At 39.3% G+C, this 14668-nt stretch overlaps 1 protein-coding gene across 1 annotated transcript in view; it reads left to right on the forward strand.

Annotated features, from left to right (window-relative positions):
• Positions 1-14668, forward strand: part of Lrp2 (LDL receptor related protein 2) — a 176277-nt gene that overhangs the window by 65621 nt on the left and 95988 nt on the right. The window contains exons 14-21 of the mRNA XM_090342693.1: positions 272-474; positions 2535-2675; positions 3659-3862; positions 5500-5692; positions 7979-8104; positions 8938-9068; positions 12583-12720; positions 13555-13836. Coding sequence (XP_090198819.1) covers positions 272-474; positions 2535-2675; positions 3659-3862; positions 5500-5692; positions 7979-8104; positions 8938-9068; positions 12583-12720; positions 13555-13836 — 1418 coding nt within the window. The remainder of the gene's footprint in view (positions 1-271; positions 475-2534; positions 2676-3658; positions 3863-5499; positions 5693-7978; positions 8105-8937; positions 9069-12582; positions 12721-13554; positions 13837-14668) is intronic.

A 14668-nucleotide genomic window follows, 5' to 3' on the forward strand; every position in this document is an offset into this window, starting at 1 on the left:
ACTTAAAGGAACACTGAGCAAGGGAGAAAATAGTAATTTTATTTCCAAATCTAAAAACAATCTGGGTGGTTGTCTAAGGCTGGAATTTAAGTCTTCACGGTCTCTTCCAAGGAACCATATGTATGTCCCATCAAATACAGATGCGTCATATGTTTTCTGTGTGGTATTAAGAACTGATTTAGCTTCCTAGGCATTTAACTACACTAGTTACACCTTGAATAAAAATATAGCAAAACAAATCAAAAAATCATTTCTATATCTTTTGTAACAGGAAGACAGTGGTTCATGGAGGCTCCTTCATTCCTCATCCCTATGGAATAAGCTTGTTTGAGGACCATGTGTTCTTTACTGACTGGACAAAGCTGGCTGTGATGAAGGCTAACAAGTTCACGGAGCCTCACCCACAGGTCTACTACCAGTCTTCCTTGAGGACCTATGGAGTGACTGTGTACCATGCTCTCAGGCAGCCCAATGGTAAGCTTCCAGCCACATAACCCTGGTTTCTGAGAACTATGGAAGTTAATGATGAGGAAGCATGAGAGAACTGGGTAATAGTCTCAAATATATGAAGGGCTATCTATAATATTAAGCCCTATAAAATTGTCTTGGATGCTCAGACATCCAAAGCAATGGATATATTTTGGAGTTAAAATGTTTATTGGCTTCTGCAGTATTTAGATGCTGGGGATCTAACAGAAAGCAAAGCAAACCCACATAGCTAGTTTCATCCTACAGTGAGGAATCAACCATTTGAAAACTCTTCAGTTTCATTTGAGGGAGCTGAGAGTCAACAGAGAAAAATGACAAGTCTCTGTGCTCATGTTGAGTTGAGTCAGATCATTTCTTCTGTGCTGTGCATACATGACATGTATTCTTTTGTCCCTTGGTTTGCATTAGGTCTGCCATGGGCCAGTGAGTTTGCTATCTCTGACTGGCCAGTTTTTAAAGACACATTTTGATTCAGAACTTATTTTAGTCCATTATTTTAAAGTAAGTTTTATTTGTGTTGTAGGATTTTAAATTGAGCTTTGGTGTGTCTATCAGAACATAAAGAAAGAATATGTTTCTTTCCTGTATTTGCTTGTTGGCCAAGGAAAAGAGATAATAAGTAAGAGAGAAGGGGTATAGGGTGTGAGAAGTAATACACTGACTACCTGGAGAATGTAACTGTAACCCCTCTATATATTAACCCGACAATAAAAAAAAAAGTAAAAAAATAAGTGAAGCTATTTTGGCAGACAATTTAATATTGAATTGTAATTTAGAGAAAGACATCTTTGTTTTAGTTAAATTCTAAGTAATGAGTCTGGTTAAATGGAGAAAGGGTATAAAGTAATCTGACCTGGAAAATACAGAATTGATACATTTAGGTGAATATTCTTTAATAGTCCCACCTTAGACAAAACATGTTCATCTAGCTGGGTGTTGTGGCTCACACTGTAATCCTAGCTACTCAGGAGGCTGAGATCTGAGAATCATGGTTCAAAGCCAGCCCAAGCACTGAAGTCCATGAGACCCTTATCTCCCATTAACCACCAGAAAACTGGAAGTGGTGCTGTGGCTCAAGGGGTAAGAGCTCAGAGACAGCGCCCAGGCCCAGGGGTAGGGTAGTAGCTTTGAGCTGAAGAGCTCAGGGACAGCGCCAGGCCCAGAGTTCAAGGCCCACAACTGACAACAAAAACAACAATAACTGAACAGAAACATGTTTATCTAAAAATGTTTTGGAAATCCCTATTTGGAATAGTTTTGGACTAGACTTACAATATACTAATCTGACCTCTATCCCTGCCTATTTTCATCATCCAGATGGTTTTTATTATTTGGCTTAGAATAGCTTCTGATATTGTTTCCTAAATCTGCCAAGTTGATAAAGGAAAATGAGTATTTGAAGAAAAAGTCAAAATCTCAGAAGGGAGTATAAGAAGTGGTGGAACTCTCTGTGGTGGCCTCTTTCACTATGTAGTGAGCCTTCAGAAGTTACCACCTTGAGGATGGCTTTGGAAGCAAAACCTGATTTGTATGACAGACATATAGGGTTTGAGTCAGAACTGGGTTTGAATCCTACTTTAGCTGTTTATCTGGCCATTAAATAATCTTGGGTAGTTTTTCTAACCCTGTGGATATTCCTGGAGTAATAATATTTATCTCTTAGGAGTATTGGTTGTACATTAGTTTGCTTACAAAATCAGCACCCCAGGGAATAATAGTTATATCTTATAAATAGAAAAAATAGCAGTAAAAGCTATATTGTTTTTCTATATTACTTTTCTTTGGGAGGCAGTTATTTCTAATCATGGACACAGGCAGACTCATAATTATTGTAGGAGAAAGAATCCCATATCCGTCCAGCTACGGGCATTCAACTGGCTTGAAAGTGTGGCTAGCTGTGGATGCTTGCAGGGCGTAGCCAGGAGTGATGGCTTTGTGGAGTTGAAACCCCATCTCTTATCAGCAGAGCACAAGTAGCTTTGTTTGTTGTGCATCGTGGATACATTTTGTATTGTGATTTTAGCCCTCTGTGTTTTTCCTTCCAGCTACCAATCCCTGTGAAGCCAACAATGGTGGTTGTGAGCAGGTCTGTGTTCTGAGTCACAGAACAGATAACGATGGTCTGGGCTACCGTTGCAAGTGTACATTTGGCTTTGAGCTGGCCATGGACGAGCGTCACTGTGTGGGTAAGATGTCCATGACAGCTTTATAGTGGGCACTGCAGGGAGTGGTATGTGTACATGCCCCTACCCTGGCAACTGCTGCCCATGTGTGGGCCAGCTCCCCCTCTGCCTTGCTTACTGGGAAGGAGCTTTCTGCAGCCTATATGGCATCTATTTTTATGAGCATCTCTTTTTCTATACACAGAGCTGTGTTTGACCAAGTCCATCTCTGGGAATTTCCTTTAGTACCTTATCTAACATATTATGGTGTGTGTGTGTGTGTGTGTGTGTGTGTGTGCATGGATGTGCCAGTTCTGGGGCTTGAACTCAGGGCCTGGGTTCTGTCCTTTAGTTTTTTCCTCATGGGTCCACTTCTGACTTATTATTGGTGCTTAATTAGTATAAGAATCCAGGCTGGCTTTGAATTTTGAGCTTTAGATCTCAGCCTCCTAAGTAGCTAGGATTACAAGTGTGAGCCACCGGTACCTGGCTTCTAAAGTTTTCTTGATCTTCTTTTTCCCTTTATTTCTTGAAACATTACCTATGGCATTCAAATTTCATAGGATTGAATTTTGAGCTGTTTTCTGTTTTGACATTTTGTTTTCTTGCTGCTATGATAGAACCCTTATGCATAGTGTGTCAACACTCTACCACTGAGCTATGTATCCGCATCCCTGGAAATCATTGCTTACATTAAAAAAACTCTTAAATGCATATATTAATGTCTATATATGTGCCTGCACATATACATGTGTGTATGTATATTTTATAAGGAAATTTTTCTTAGAAAAAAGTGAGATTAGGATTTTTGTTTCACTGTCATAATTCCTTATCTTTTCTCTTTCCCATTCATTGTTTCCAGTTGATTTATACAAATTTATTTATTATTTCAGCACTATGTTTCACAGATTTAGTATGTACTCTTTGTGACTATCATAATAAAGCTTGTGGAGCTCAGGGAGGCTAGAACTGCACTTTGGCTGACTTTGGTGTCCCTTTCTTTGCAGCTGTCAAGAACTTCCTGATCTTTTCCTCCCAGATGGCTGTGCGTGGGATCCCATTCGCACGCTCCCTTCAGGAAGATGTCATGGTTCCAGTGACGGAGAGCCTTTCCTTTTTTGTTGGAATTGATTATGATGCCCGGGAGAGCACTATCTTTTTCTCAGATACATCAAAAGATATAATATATAAGCAAAAGATTGATGGCACAGGTGAGGAAAGTGTGTGTGCATGCATATTTTGCCTATTTTTTTAAAGAAATAATGGATTGATTCAGTATAATTTTGCATCTACTCTTTTTTTTTCAAACAGCCTCCCTTTATGAAGTTTGGTAAATACCTTGAGATCAGGAAAATAAACTTATTTTTTTTTGAAAAACAAATCATGTAAAACCCAGCATCTACCTTTAGTTCCAAAACAAAGGGTAAATGAGATGATATTTTATGACAAGCATGAACATGAAAAGAAGATGAAGTGTCTAGAAGCCCTTAATACAGAATTGACTCGAAATTTTTTATATTCAAGCAGTAACATTTATTTGATGGGCTATCTCTATGTCAATAGTTTGGAATAACAATAGTTTCTTAAAAAGAAATAATTTTTAGATATTGAAAGAGTGACATAGATCAAAGCAGAATTCATAAACTGCTTTGTTGAATGACAACTCCCTTTGTCCATTGCTGTGAGCTTTCTTTCTTTCTTTTTTCCTTTTTGGGTTGGTTGTGGGGCTTGAACTCAGGGTCTGGGTGCTGTCCTCTCTGTCCTCTGTCCTGAGCACTCTTTGTGCTCAAGGCTAGTGCTCTACCACTTGAGCCACAGAACCATTTCTGGATTTTGAGTGTTTAATTGAAGATAAGAGTCTCATGGGAACTTTTCTGCCTGAGCTGGCTTTGAACCATGTTACTCAGATCTCAGCCTCCTGAGCAGCCAAGATTACAAGTGTGAGCCCCAGGGCCTGATTTGCTATGAGCTTTTTTTTTTTTTAAATTTTATTTTCAGTATCATGGTGCCTCAACAGCTAATAGGTGGTCTAGATTACAGAGGACTTTCTTTTTACAAATTTCTGGGAAAAATCAATAGGAGTTTTTGTTTTTACTATTGCAAAATAAGGATATATGTTTGTTTATTGTGACTGAGATTTTCCTGAGAGAGAGAGAGAGAGAGAGAGAGAGAGAGAGAGAGAGAGAGAGAGAGACAGACAGACAGACAGACAGACAGACAGACAGGAAGAAGAAAGAGAAGGAAGAGGAGGAGGAGAAAAGAAAGGAGGGATGGAGAGACAGAAAGAGACAGGAGAGAGAGAGGGGAGGTGAGAGGGAAAGGACATAGCATTCCTCAGACAGGAAAGTGGTCTTTTTCTCCTGTACTGAGTACTGATTTCCTTTTTGGCATCTTTACTGCTCTTCCCCAGTCTTGGCAACTTTGTGGTTGAAGTGTTGAAAGTGGTTGGGAGGGCTGGGCTGTAATGCCTGGGGTTAGCCCTGGTTGTACCTGGCGGTGTCAGCTTCTTAGAGCTGGGATGGTAATAGGTGAATTCAGGTGTCTTTTTTTCAGATGTTCTGCAATAAGAAATTTTTCCTGGAAGGTTGAACAAGGGAGTAAATCCAGACCACAGCACTCCTGGTTCTGTTTATCAGTGTCATAACTATTCTTTGAGATCTAGACTTTAGAGAACAGGTATATCCAAGGCTTATCTCATGCTGTTGTTTCAACATGTTTTATTTTCAATTTAACTCTTCAACATGTGTTCCTGTGCTGGGCCCTGACTTTAATAGAAAATTTAAATATTCAGCAATAGAGAAAAAAATCCTGTAATATGCTTAAACTTGCCTACATTTTCCACTTCTAGGAAGAGAGACTCTTGTAGCTAACAGGGTGGAAAATGTTGAAAGTTTGAGTTTTGACTGGATGTCAAGGAATCTCTACTGGACAGACTCCATGCGCCACAGTGTTGGTGTCTTGAGGCTCGCAGATAAATCCAAACGTGAAATAGTGAAAAATTTAAATAACCCACGATCGATTGTGGTTCATCCTTCTGCTGGGTAAGTGTGTGCATGATATCCTAAGATCCTGGGGCTGGTATCTTTCCTCTCATGGAAATGAAGTGCAATGATCTGTCAAGTTCAACAAATAGAAGAATGAACGGACTTGCAATCACCTCCAATTTTATCCCTTTTGTGTAAGTTTAGGCAACCACTTGATCTCATTCCAAAGACTTTCTTTTAAGTTACAGCTTTCCTACTCACTGAAGTGTAGCTTTTTTCCATGGTTGCAAAGGACCAAGAAAAGTGATAGATTTTGGTGGAGGAGGCAGGACTATACTGAATGCAGAATTATCTAGAAAGGCTCATATTCCTTCCCTGCTCAAATGCATTGCTTATGAAACTTTGTAAAACCTGTTTAGTCATTCAGCAATCTGCAGAATGCAGATTTCCAGATCACAGTTTCACCATTTACTATGTTGTACTTGGTGCACCAGAAGTACTTGGAGACCAGAAAGCACAGACTAGCCTACAGTATTCTTTTTTTTTAGCCCTTAGCTTTCATAATTGAAGTATGTTCAATAGCTAACATATTTGAATAGAATGAGTTTGACATAGGTGATGGTTTAAAGTGGAATAATGAAGAAAAAGGATGGTGATTCATGTAACCTGCCTCTGTCACGTAGCAAGTTGTTAACATTTTACTCATCAAATCCAAGAAATGAAGAGGTCTATCTGATACCCATTATCAAGACAGTGAATTTGGGGGTTCAGTGAGGTCAAGTGAATTGCAGGGGGTTCAGCTATGAGGTAGGAATTAGCACTCAAACTCCAGATCTGCCCATATCCAGAGCTGTGGGCTAACAAATTCCTTTGCTCATTTGAGTATTCACTTTACAGTTTTATTTTCTCTAGAAAATAATATAAGAAACAGATTTTAATCTTATGTTCCTCCAGAAAGTTAACCTGTTTGTTTCTCTAAATACCTTTATCTCAACCTAGATCTTGGGCTTGTGGCTTTGAAAGGTTGTTAAATTCCTAATGAGTTTTTCATTTAAAATGCCAGCAACATTGTTAAGCCATATTTTGGAAAAATGGAATTTTGATTTCTAAGGATTATATGAGAGAGGAAAAGGACTTTTGCAGGGGGGTGGGCAGGGTCTGTTTTTTTTCTAGGTATATCTTTTTGCTAGTCTTTAGGATGTAAATGTTGCTTCAGTGATGGGGGTGGACATCCAGTACCCAGAATGAAATGTTTTCCTGGGAATTTGTCAGTTCCTTATAGAAGAATAGGTGAAGAGTGACTTAGAAGGGCCCGCATTGATAAAAAGTTATATCTTTATTATCTTTAAGTAGTTGTACAAAAGAGTTACCATTCAACAAATCAGTTTATAAGTCTAATTCATCTTAATCAATGGCATCCTTTTCATCATTCTTCCTCATCCCTCCCAACTCCACTCCTCCCCTTAATTTTCCTACTTCCATAGGATGTGTTGAATATTACAACTGCACTGTCCCTTGCTTTTTATCTTCATTCACTTACCCCTCTCTATGTGATCTCTTCCACACATTTTTCAAGTATTAGTTTCTTCATTTTGTTAGACCGTGAATTAGATTTTCCAAGAGATTACACTGCTTGCATTCTCCCCTGCAAATACCATATTTGTGTACACTTGCATATAATACTGCATGTGTTTACTTGCACATTTGTAAATTCTAGCTTCCACATGTGAGAGAAAATATGCTATATGGAGAGCCTGAGGCTAGCCTGAGTCATAGTGAGACTGTTGCAACAAACAAGACAAAACAAAACCCAACAACACACTAAAAGTAACTCAAATGTCTTTTCAAAGAATTGCTGGGTCACATTAGTTTTAGGTTCTAAAATTTAGCATAGTGATTTTTTTCCTGCCCTGGGTCTTTATTTTATTTATTTATTTATTTTTGCCAGTCCTAGGCTTGAACTCAGGGCCTGGGCACAGTCCTTAGACTTTCTCAAGGCTAGAGCTCTACCACTTGAGCCTCAACACCACGTCTGGCTTTTTTCTATGTATGTGGTACTGAGGAATCGAACCCGGGTCTTCGTGCATGCTAGGCAAGCACTCTATCACTAGGCCAAACTCCTGGCCCCTGGGTCTTTATTTTAATGCCACTTATATTTGTAACTTGCAGTATGTATACCTGAAACTTTAAGAATTTGCTAGTTGTGAACTGCCTCTTAAGTCCCATCACCTATATGAAAAATAAAATTAAATGCAATAAGTTTCTAGAACATCTGTGTCCCATCCCTCCAAGCCAAGTAATCTATGCAAGTACTAAGCATCAACTTCTTACCTCTTTTTCTAGGTATATCTTCTTCAGTGATTGGTTCCGTCCTGCTAAAATTTTTAGAGCATGGAGCGATGGATCTCACCTTGTGCCTATAGTCAACACTACTCTTGGGTGGCCTAATGCATTGGCCATAGATTGGGGGTAAGTTGGAAACATCCCATAATACTGATTTCCTACTTCTTGTACCATAAACAGGAGGCATGTTGGGTGACATGATGATATACTAGCCCTTAGAGATGTTCATCAATTAGTTGAAGATGGGAAAAGGACATTGAATGATATAAGAACAAAAAGAAAACAAATAGTTTGCCTAGTTACTGGAGGAACACAAATGAATGTAGCTAGAACCAGCAGAATGGCAAGACTTAGTAAAGGGAGGGTGGAGAAGGAGTCGGTGAGTCCCAAATCCCACTAGAAGTGGACAGATATATAATGAGATGTAAATGTTGTGTAATTTCTTTCTGGGGACATCTTGAGAAGAGGGAAATTCTGGGAGAGGCTCAATCAGTAAATGTACATTTGTTTATGTATACCTTGGGAAAAATGTTTTCAAGCATAAGTACAGTTTTCTTGCACTGATGATCTATTTAAAATATGGAAATTAAATAAGATAAATAAGTTTAGAAATAGGAAATATCAGATTGATTTATGGGAGAGATAAGAGAAGAAATATATCCAATCTTTTAAACATTCATCATGACCAATATTTTTCTTAATTTGTTTGTTTCTCAAGGCAAAACAATTCCTAACTCAAAGATAGCAACATATCAATTTTTTGAGACAATTAATTGAAAGGCATTTGATGAAGGTTGTTTTTCTGGGAGACATAAAACTCAAACTTGCAATGAATAATACAACTTAAGTTTTAAGACCTTCCATAAACATTCTAAATGAGCCTCCAGAGTTTAAATGTGGTGTCATGCAGGAACTTGATCAGCTTCTGGATAACAACATGAATTCTTTGATTATTCTAGAGCTTCTCGATTGTACTGGGTTGATGCCTTTTTTGATAAGATTGAGCACAGCACCTTTAGTGGGTTAGACAGAAGAGAACTGGGTCGTATAGAGCAGATGACACATCCGTTTGGAATCACCATCTTTAAAGGTATGCTTTGAATAAATACAAAGAATGGGAAGTCTTGTACTTTGCCAGTTTTAAGAGTAAATTCATCACCATTTAGTATTGTAACAGTTTTGGAAAAGCTTGTTACTAAAACATCAGACAACCCATGCTGGTGCTATGATCTATGTAGACATAATGTTTGGTTTGTTGATGGAAAAATTCACTTTTAGAGGGTGTTGTTTTGGATACATTTAGATGATCTTATTGACGACTTTTATGGGTGTATCACTTTACAAATTTCACTTACACAGTTCCTGAGTATGTACTTGGTATTACATAGGAAATAATAGGTTTTCTGGTGATTAATTGGAGATAAGAGTTTCATATACTTTAATACCTGGGCTGGCTTTGAACTGCAATCCTCAGATCTCAGCCTCCTGAGTAGCTAGGATTATAGGTATGAGCCACCATTCCTAGCAATAGGAGAGATTTTATCTCCATTATTTTCCATACTAACATAGCAAGAGCTGTTTATAGTAACTTGTAAAATTGTATTGTTTGCTTATAGTTTAAGAACCTCATCTGAATCCTTGTGGAAAGATGATTACATATTTGCACCAACCGTATTCTCATTGGACCAAAGCTTTTTAATTAGAATGAGAATGTCGGGTAACTGATATCATCTGTTACAGAGAAATTGTAGGCTCCAAATTTAAAAAAAATATTTATTTTAAATTTTTTCTGGTAGTGGAGATTGGACAAAGAGCTCAAGCATTCTGCCACTGAGTCATATCCCCAGCACTGAGCTATAGCCCCAGGTCAGGAGGAAACCTATGAAGAACAGAAAGACATGGTTATTTCGGCAGAAATTCTGCAAACAATCTTTCCGTTACTAGTAAAGATTGCCTGGAAACATGGAATTCTGGGAAAGTGCAACCACATTTATACCTCAAACTGTCTCCTCCCATTTCCCCCTTTCCTCATACTGCTAGTATGGTGCCTGTGCCATACACCCAGCCGTTTTTGTTTTTAGTTATTTTTCAAATTGGGACTATGATCCTCTCAAATATGCCTCTAGCTGGGATTACAGATGTGGAATACTGCACATTTTCTAGGATCTCTTACCTTGTTGCCCAGGCTGGTCTCAAACTGCAGTCCTCCTGAATTCATTGTGAAGTTCTCTTGAGTAACTAGTATTATAGGTATGGGCTATCATCGACTCCTTTATCAAGCATGGAAATGCTTCTATGAGTGAAATTTCTGGGAATAAGAATGTAACCTGGTGCTATGAAACAGGTGGCTCATTTAGTCTTGAAAATGGCTCTGTGACTGGTTAAGTTGGGTGTATACTGCATGGAAGTACTGGTCCAAGAGAGTAAGAAGGGATGACCTCCATCTTGATTGTGTGTGACAAACCTAATTTGAGGGGTGGTATTTTGTTGGGAGCTTCCGGAGGCCATATGTATATACTCTGTGTTTCTGATTGAAACTTCCTACATTCAATAATTAGCACAGTGCTTTACAAAAGTAGACATTAACTATAAATCAATATTTTCTTTCACACATGGAGTAGAGAATAAGTAGTAAATATGTCATATTCCATTCTGCTATTCATTTGTCTGTCGAGTACATAATATTCAAAGAATTTTCTTAAATGGTCTTGTGAAATGTTTGAGCTGAGTCAACAGTATTCACTCCATACATTGACTCCTTTATGATGGCACAGGACATTTTTTGCTGTAGGAACATTGTAAGAATGTTCCCTGATGGAATGCTTTGGGATTGAATAAAAATGCAGTTTTAGTATCTGTTAGTTTCATCACTATGAAGAAGAATTTGAGTGTCCAACACAACATTCTCAAGAATTAGTTTCTGGTAACCATGGTGGATTAGTATGCTCTCTCTCTCTCTCTCTCTCTCTCTCTCTCTCTCTCTCTCTCTCTCTCTCTCTCTCTCCCTCTCTCTCTCTCTCTCTCTCTCTCTCTCTCTCTCTCTCTCTCTCTCTTTCTCTCTCTCTCTCTCTCTCTCTCCTTCTTTCCTCCCTCCTCTTTCCTTTCCATTTTCTTTTCCCTTTCCTTTTTTTGGTTTTTACTTCTCTTTCTCAGGTTGGCCTAGAACTTGCTGTGTAGCCCAGGCTGGCTTAAACTTGGCATCATTCGACTTCTGCTTTCAGTGTTAGATTATAGCCCTCACTACCATTCCCAGCCTCATTATAAATTTCTTGTGGAACATTCTTTTTATTGTGTGCTACATAATTTAATAACATTTTGTCCAAAGACTAGATCTTCACCATACTCTGCACAGGAGCAAAAGTTGGATTGGACCCCTTATCTATTATCAGATAGCTTTTTGAATGGTAGGACTCTTAACTGACAGAGGAGATAAGATTTAGTGAGTTCAGTGACCCAATAGTCATGGATTAGATGGCAGATAAGGAAACTTGGTCTAATGATAACGTTTGTGAATTTGTAAGGCATTATCTGGTTAACTGGAATTTCTAGTTATACAAAAAGAAGATCCTCTCTCTCTCTCTCTCTCTCTCTCTCTCTCTCTCTCTCTCTCTCTCTTTCTCTCTCTCTCTCTCTTCATTTTTTTGGAGGCAGCATGACAGAGTCTGTATCCAGACTGTCAGTCAACTTTAAGTTGTATGCATACAAATTGAAATTACCCAAAAATATTTAAAAAATAATAATCATGGATGTAGATAGCTCACACCTCTAATTCTAGCTACTCAGGAGGCTGAGATCTGAGGATCAAGATTCAAGGACAGCACAGGATTACCTCTAGTTCTCTAAAAACTAGAATTGGAGATATATATGTTTCAAATGGTAGAGTGGAAAAAGCCAACTGTGAGCAGGCCCCAGGTTCAAGTCCCCCACTATTGACCTATAAAAAATTAATGTTTTCAGGGCCTAGTGGTAGAGTGCTTGCCTAGCATGCAAAATGCTCTGGGTTTTATTCCTTGGTACTGCATATACTGAAAAAACCAGAAGTGCTGCTGTGGCTCAAGTGGTAGAGTGCTGGCCTTGAGGAAAGTCCAAAGACAGTGCTCAGGTCCTGAGTTCAAGCTCCAGGACTGGCAAAAATGTTAATGGTTTCCTGAAGATACAGGGTATGGTTTATGGATTATGGGCTTAGAAAAGATCTTAGAGATGATGTGGTTCATTTTTTTAGTACAGTGAAATATTTGCCTAAGAGCTTTCAGCAATTTGTGCTTTAACTGGGATAAGAGCTCTGTCTTCTGAGGCTTGCTCTATACAACATTGACATTTTAAATTTTACTTGTGGAAATTTAACTTCACTACTAAATGCCATCCTAAAGCTCTGTGTGTGTGACTGAACCTGAACCATGATATCAATAAAAATGCAGATTTCCAGAAGCATTGTGAGAGTGACTACTCTCATGGAAAATGGGTCCAGAAACCAACTGCAGGTATTTGTGGGAGAAAATTCCTCAGCCTTGCAGGAAACATTAGCAGTCTATTTCATTTCCTTAGGTAATTTATTTGTGTGGAAGCTATAACTGAAAATACTAACTGCTCTGGTTTCTTCTTAGATTCTGTGTTCTTCACTGACTGGAGGCTGGGTGCTATTGTTCAAGTCAGGAAGTCAGACGGGGGAGACATGACAGTTATTCGAAATGGCATCACCAACATTATGCATGTGAAATCCTATGACACAGAAATCCAGACTGGTGAGTGACTTTGTTGAGCTTTCTTTTGGCAAATGAATGTGAGAATTCGATATGGTGCCTGCTCTCTCTCTTATAAGCACTTAGGTAACAGCATTTGACTGTTTCATTTTGATTCTGTCATCCATGTTTGACACTTGGAGAACTCACATTTCTATTTGGCTGTGCTGGCTCTAAAATTGTTGTTGAGAAATACACATTTAAAAAAATACTTTACTGTTCTTGACTATTCTATTGGCTAGGCTGCTTTCCAGGAGAATGATTGATACTTCATGTTTGGTTGTTGTTGCTGGGCCTGGGGCTTGGACTGAGAGACCAGGCTCTTGGGGGGCATTTTCACTCATGGATGGCACTCTACCACTTGAGCTATACTTCCACTCCCAACTTTTTGCTGGTTAATTGGAATTAAAGGTTTCAGACTTGTCTACTCAGACTACTTTGAAGTGTATTCTTTCTAATTAGGATTCTAGGTGTGAGCCATTGGTTCACGAGCCACTGGCACTCAGCTACTTGGTACTTCTTAATATTGGGGCTGGAAAATTATTATTATTATTATGATGATGATGAAGATGATGATGCCAGCTCTAGGGCTTGAGTTCAGGGCCTGAGCTCTGTCCTTGGGCTTTCTCAAGGCTAGCACTCTACCATTTGAGCCACAGCCCTACTTCCAGCTTTGTCTGTGAATGTGGTACCGGGGAATTGAACCCAGGGCTTCTTGCGTGATAGGCAGGCACTCTACCACTAGGCCACACTCCCGGTCTGGAAAATATTCTTTATTCCCAGTTGGGATCCACATAATGGGAATGCGCTGACTGGTCTCCGGCTTTGCCTTGGCAGGGTCTAACTGGTGCAATCAGCCCGCGCACCCCAATGGCGACTGCAGCCACTTCTGCTTCCCAGTGCCAAACTCCCAGCGGGTGTGCGGGTGCCCCTATGGGATGAAGCTCTCTTCCAATCAGCAGACGTGCGAGGGAGACCCAGTCAACGAACCACCCACGGAGCAATGTGGCTCCTTTTCCTTCGCGTGCAACAATGGCAAATGTGTACCCAACTTCTACCGCTGTGATGGGGTCGATGACTGTCACGACAACAGTGACGAGCACCAGTGCGGCGCACTTAGTAAGTAGCTGTGTCCTGGACAGTCTGCCTGGAGTAAGATTACACATGAATAGAAGCTTGGGTTTTGTGGATGGGAAAAATAGCTTTTTAGATTAAAAAAAATAATATCAGCCTTCTAACAAGTATTGTGAAGGCTTTCAGGAATGGAGCTAGGTGGTTCAACATTAAATTGGTTGCTAAAGGGATAAGTATTCCATTAAAGTTAAAAAAAATAAGGATACAAGATGATTAAAAGTTTCAGGAATCTCCATGAAGAACAGAAGTAACAGTAAGCTGCCTTTTTGGAGAAACAGAGTGACCGGGCTGGGGATGTAGATTATGTAGCCATATAAACACGTGTCCATCCACACGCTGCCAGGTCTCTAATCTTTGAGCGTGAGCCCAAATCCAGCTTGGGTGACATAAGAGGAAACTTTTAAAAAAAGCTATATAGAGTACTTCAAAAGGTGTTTGGACAGATACAGTGCTCACATATATTATCCGAGTTATGCAGTAGGCGGAGATCTGAGGATTGGAGGTTTGAAGCCAGCTCTGGCAAGAAAGTCCATAGCACTCTTATGTCCAATTAACTACCAAAGAGCTGGATGTGAACCAGTGGCTCAAGTGGTAGAGTACTAGCTTTGAGCAAAAACAACTCAAGGATAGCACCCAGGTTCTGAGTTTAAGCCCCAGGACCGACTACCAAACAAAACTGAAACCAAGTGAAACAAAAGGTGGTTGGCATAGAATGAATACTAAATAAATATTTGATGATGATGCTGGTGGTGAGGTGACGATCATTGCTTGATACACATTTCTCCTCATCTATGTTACGTTCCACTGAAATGTAATT

The sequence above is a fragment of the Megascapheus bottae genome, chromosome 12, assembly GCF_031878675.1.
Source record: "Megascapheus bottae isolate mThoBot1 chromosome 12, mThoBot2.hap1, whole genome shotgun sequence".
Classification (NCBI taxonomy): domain Eukaryota; kingdom Metazoa; phylum Chordata; class Mammalia; order Rodentia; family Geomyidae; genus Megascapheus; species Megascapheus bottae.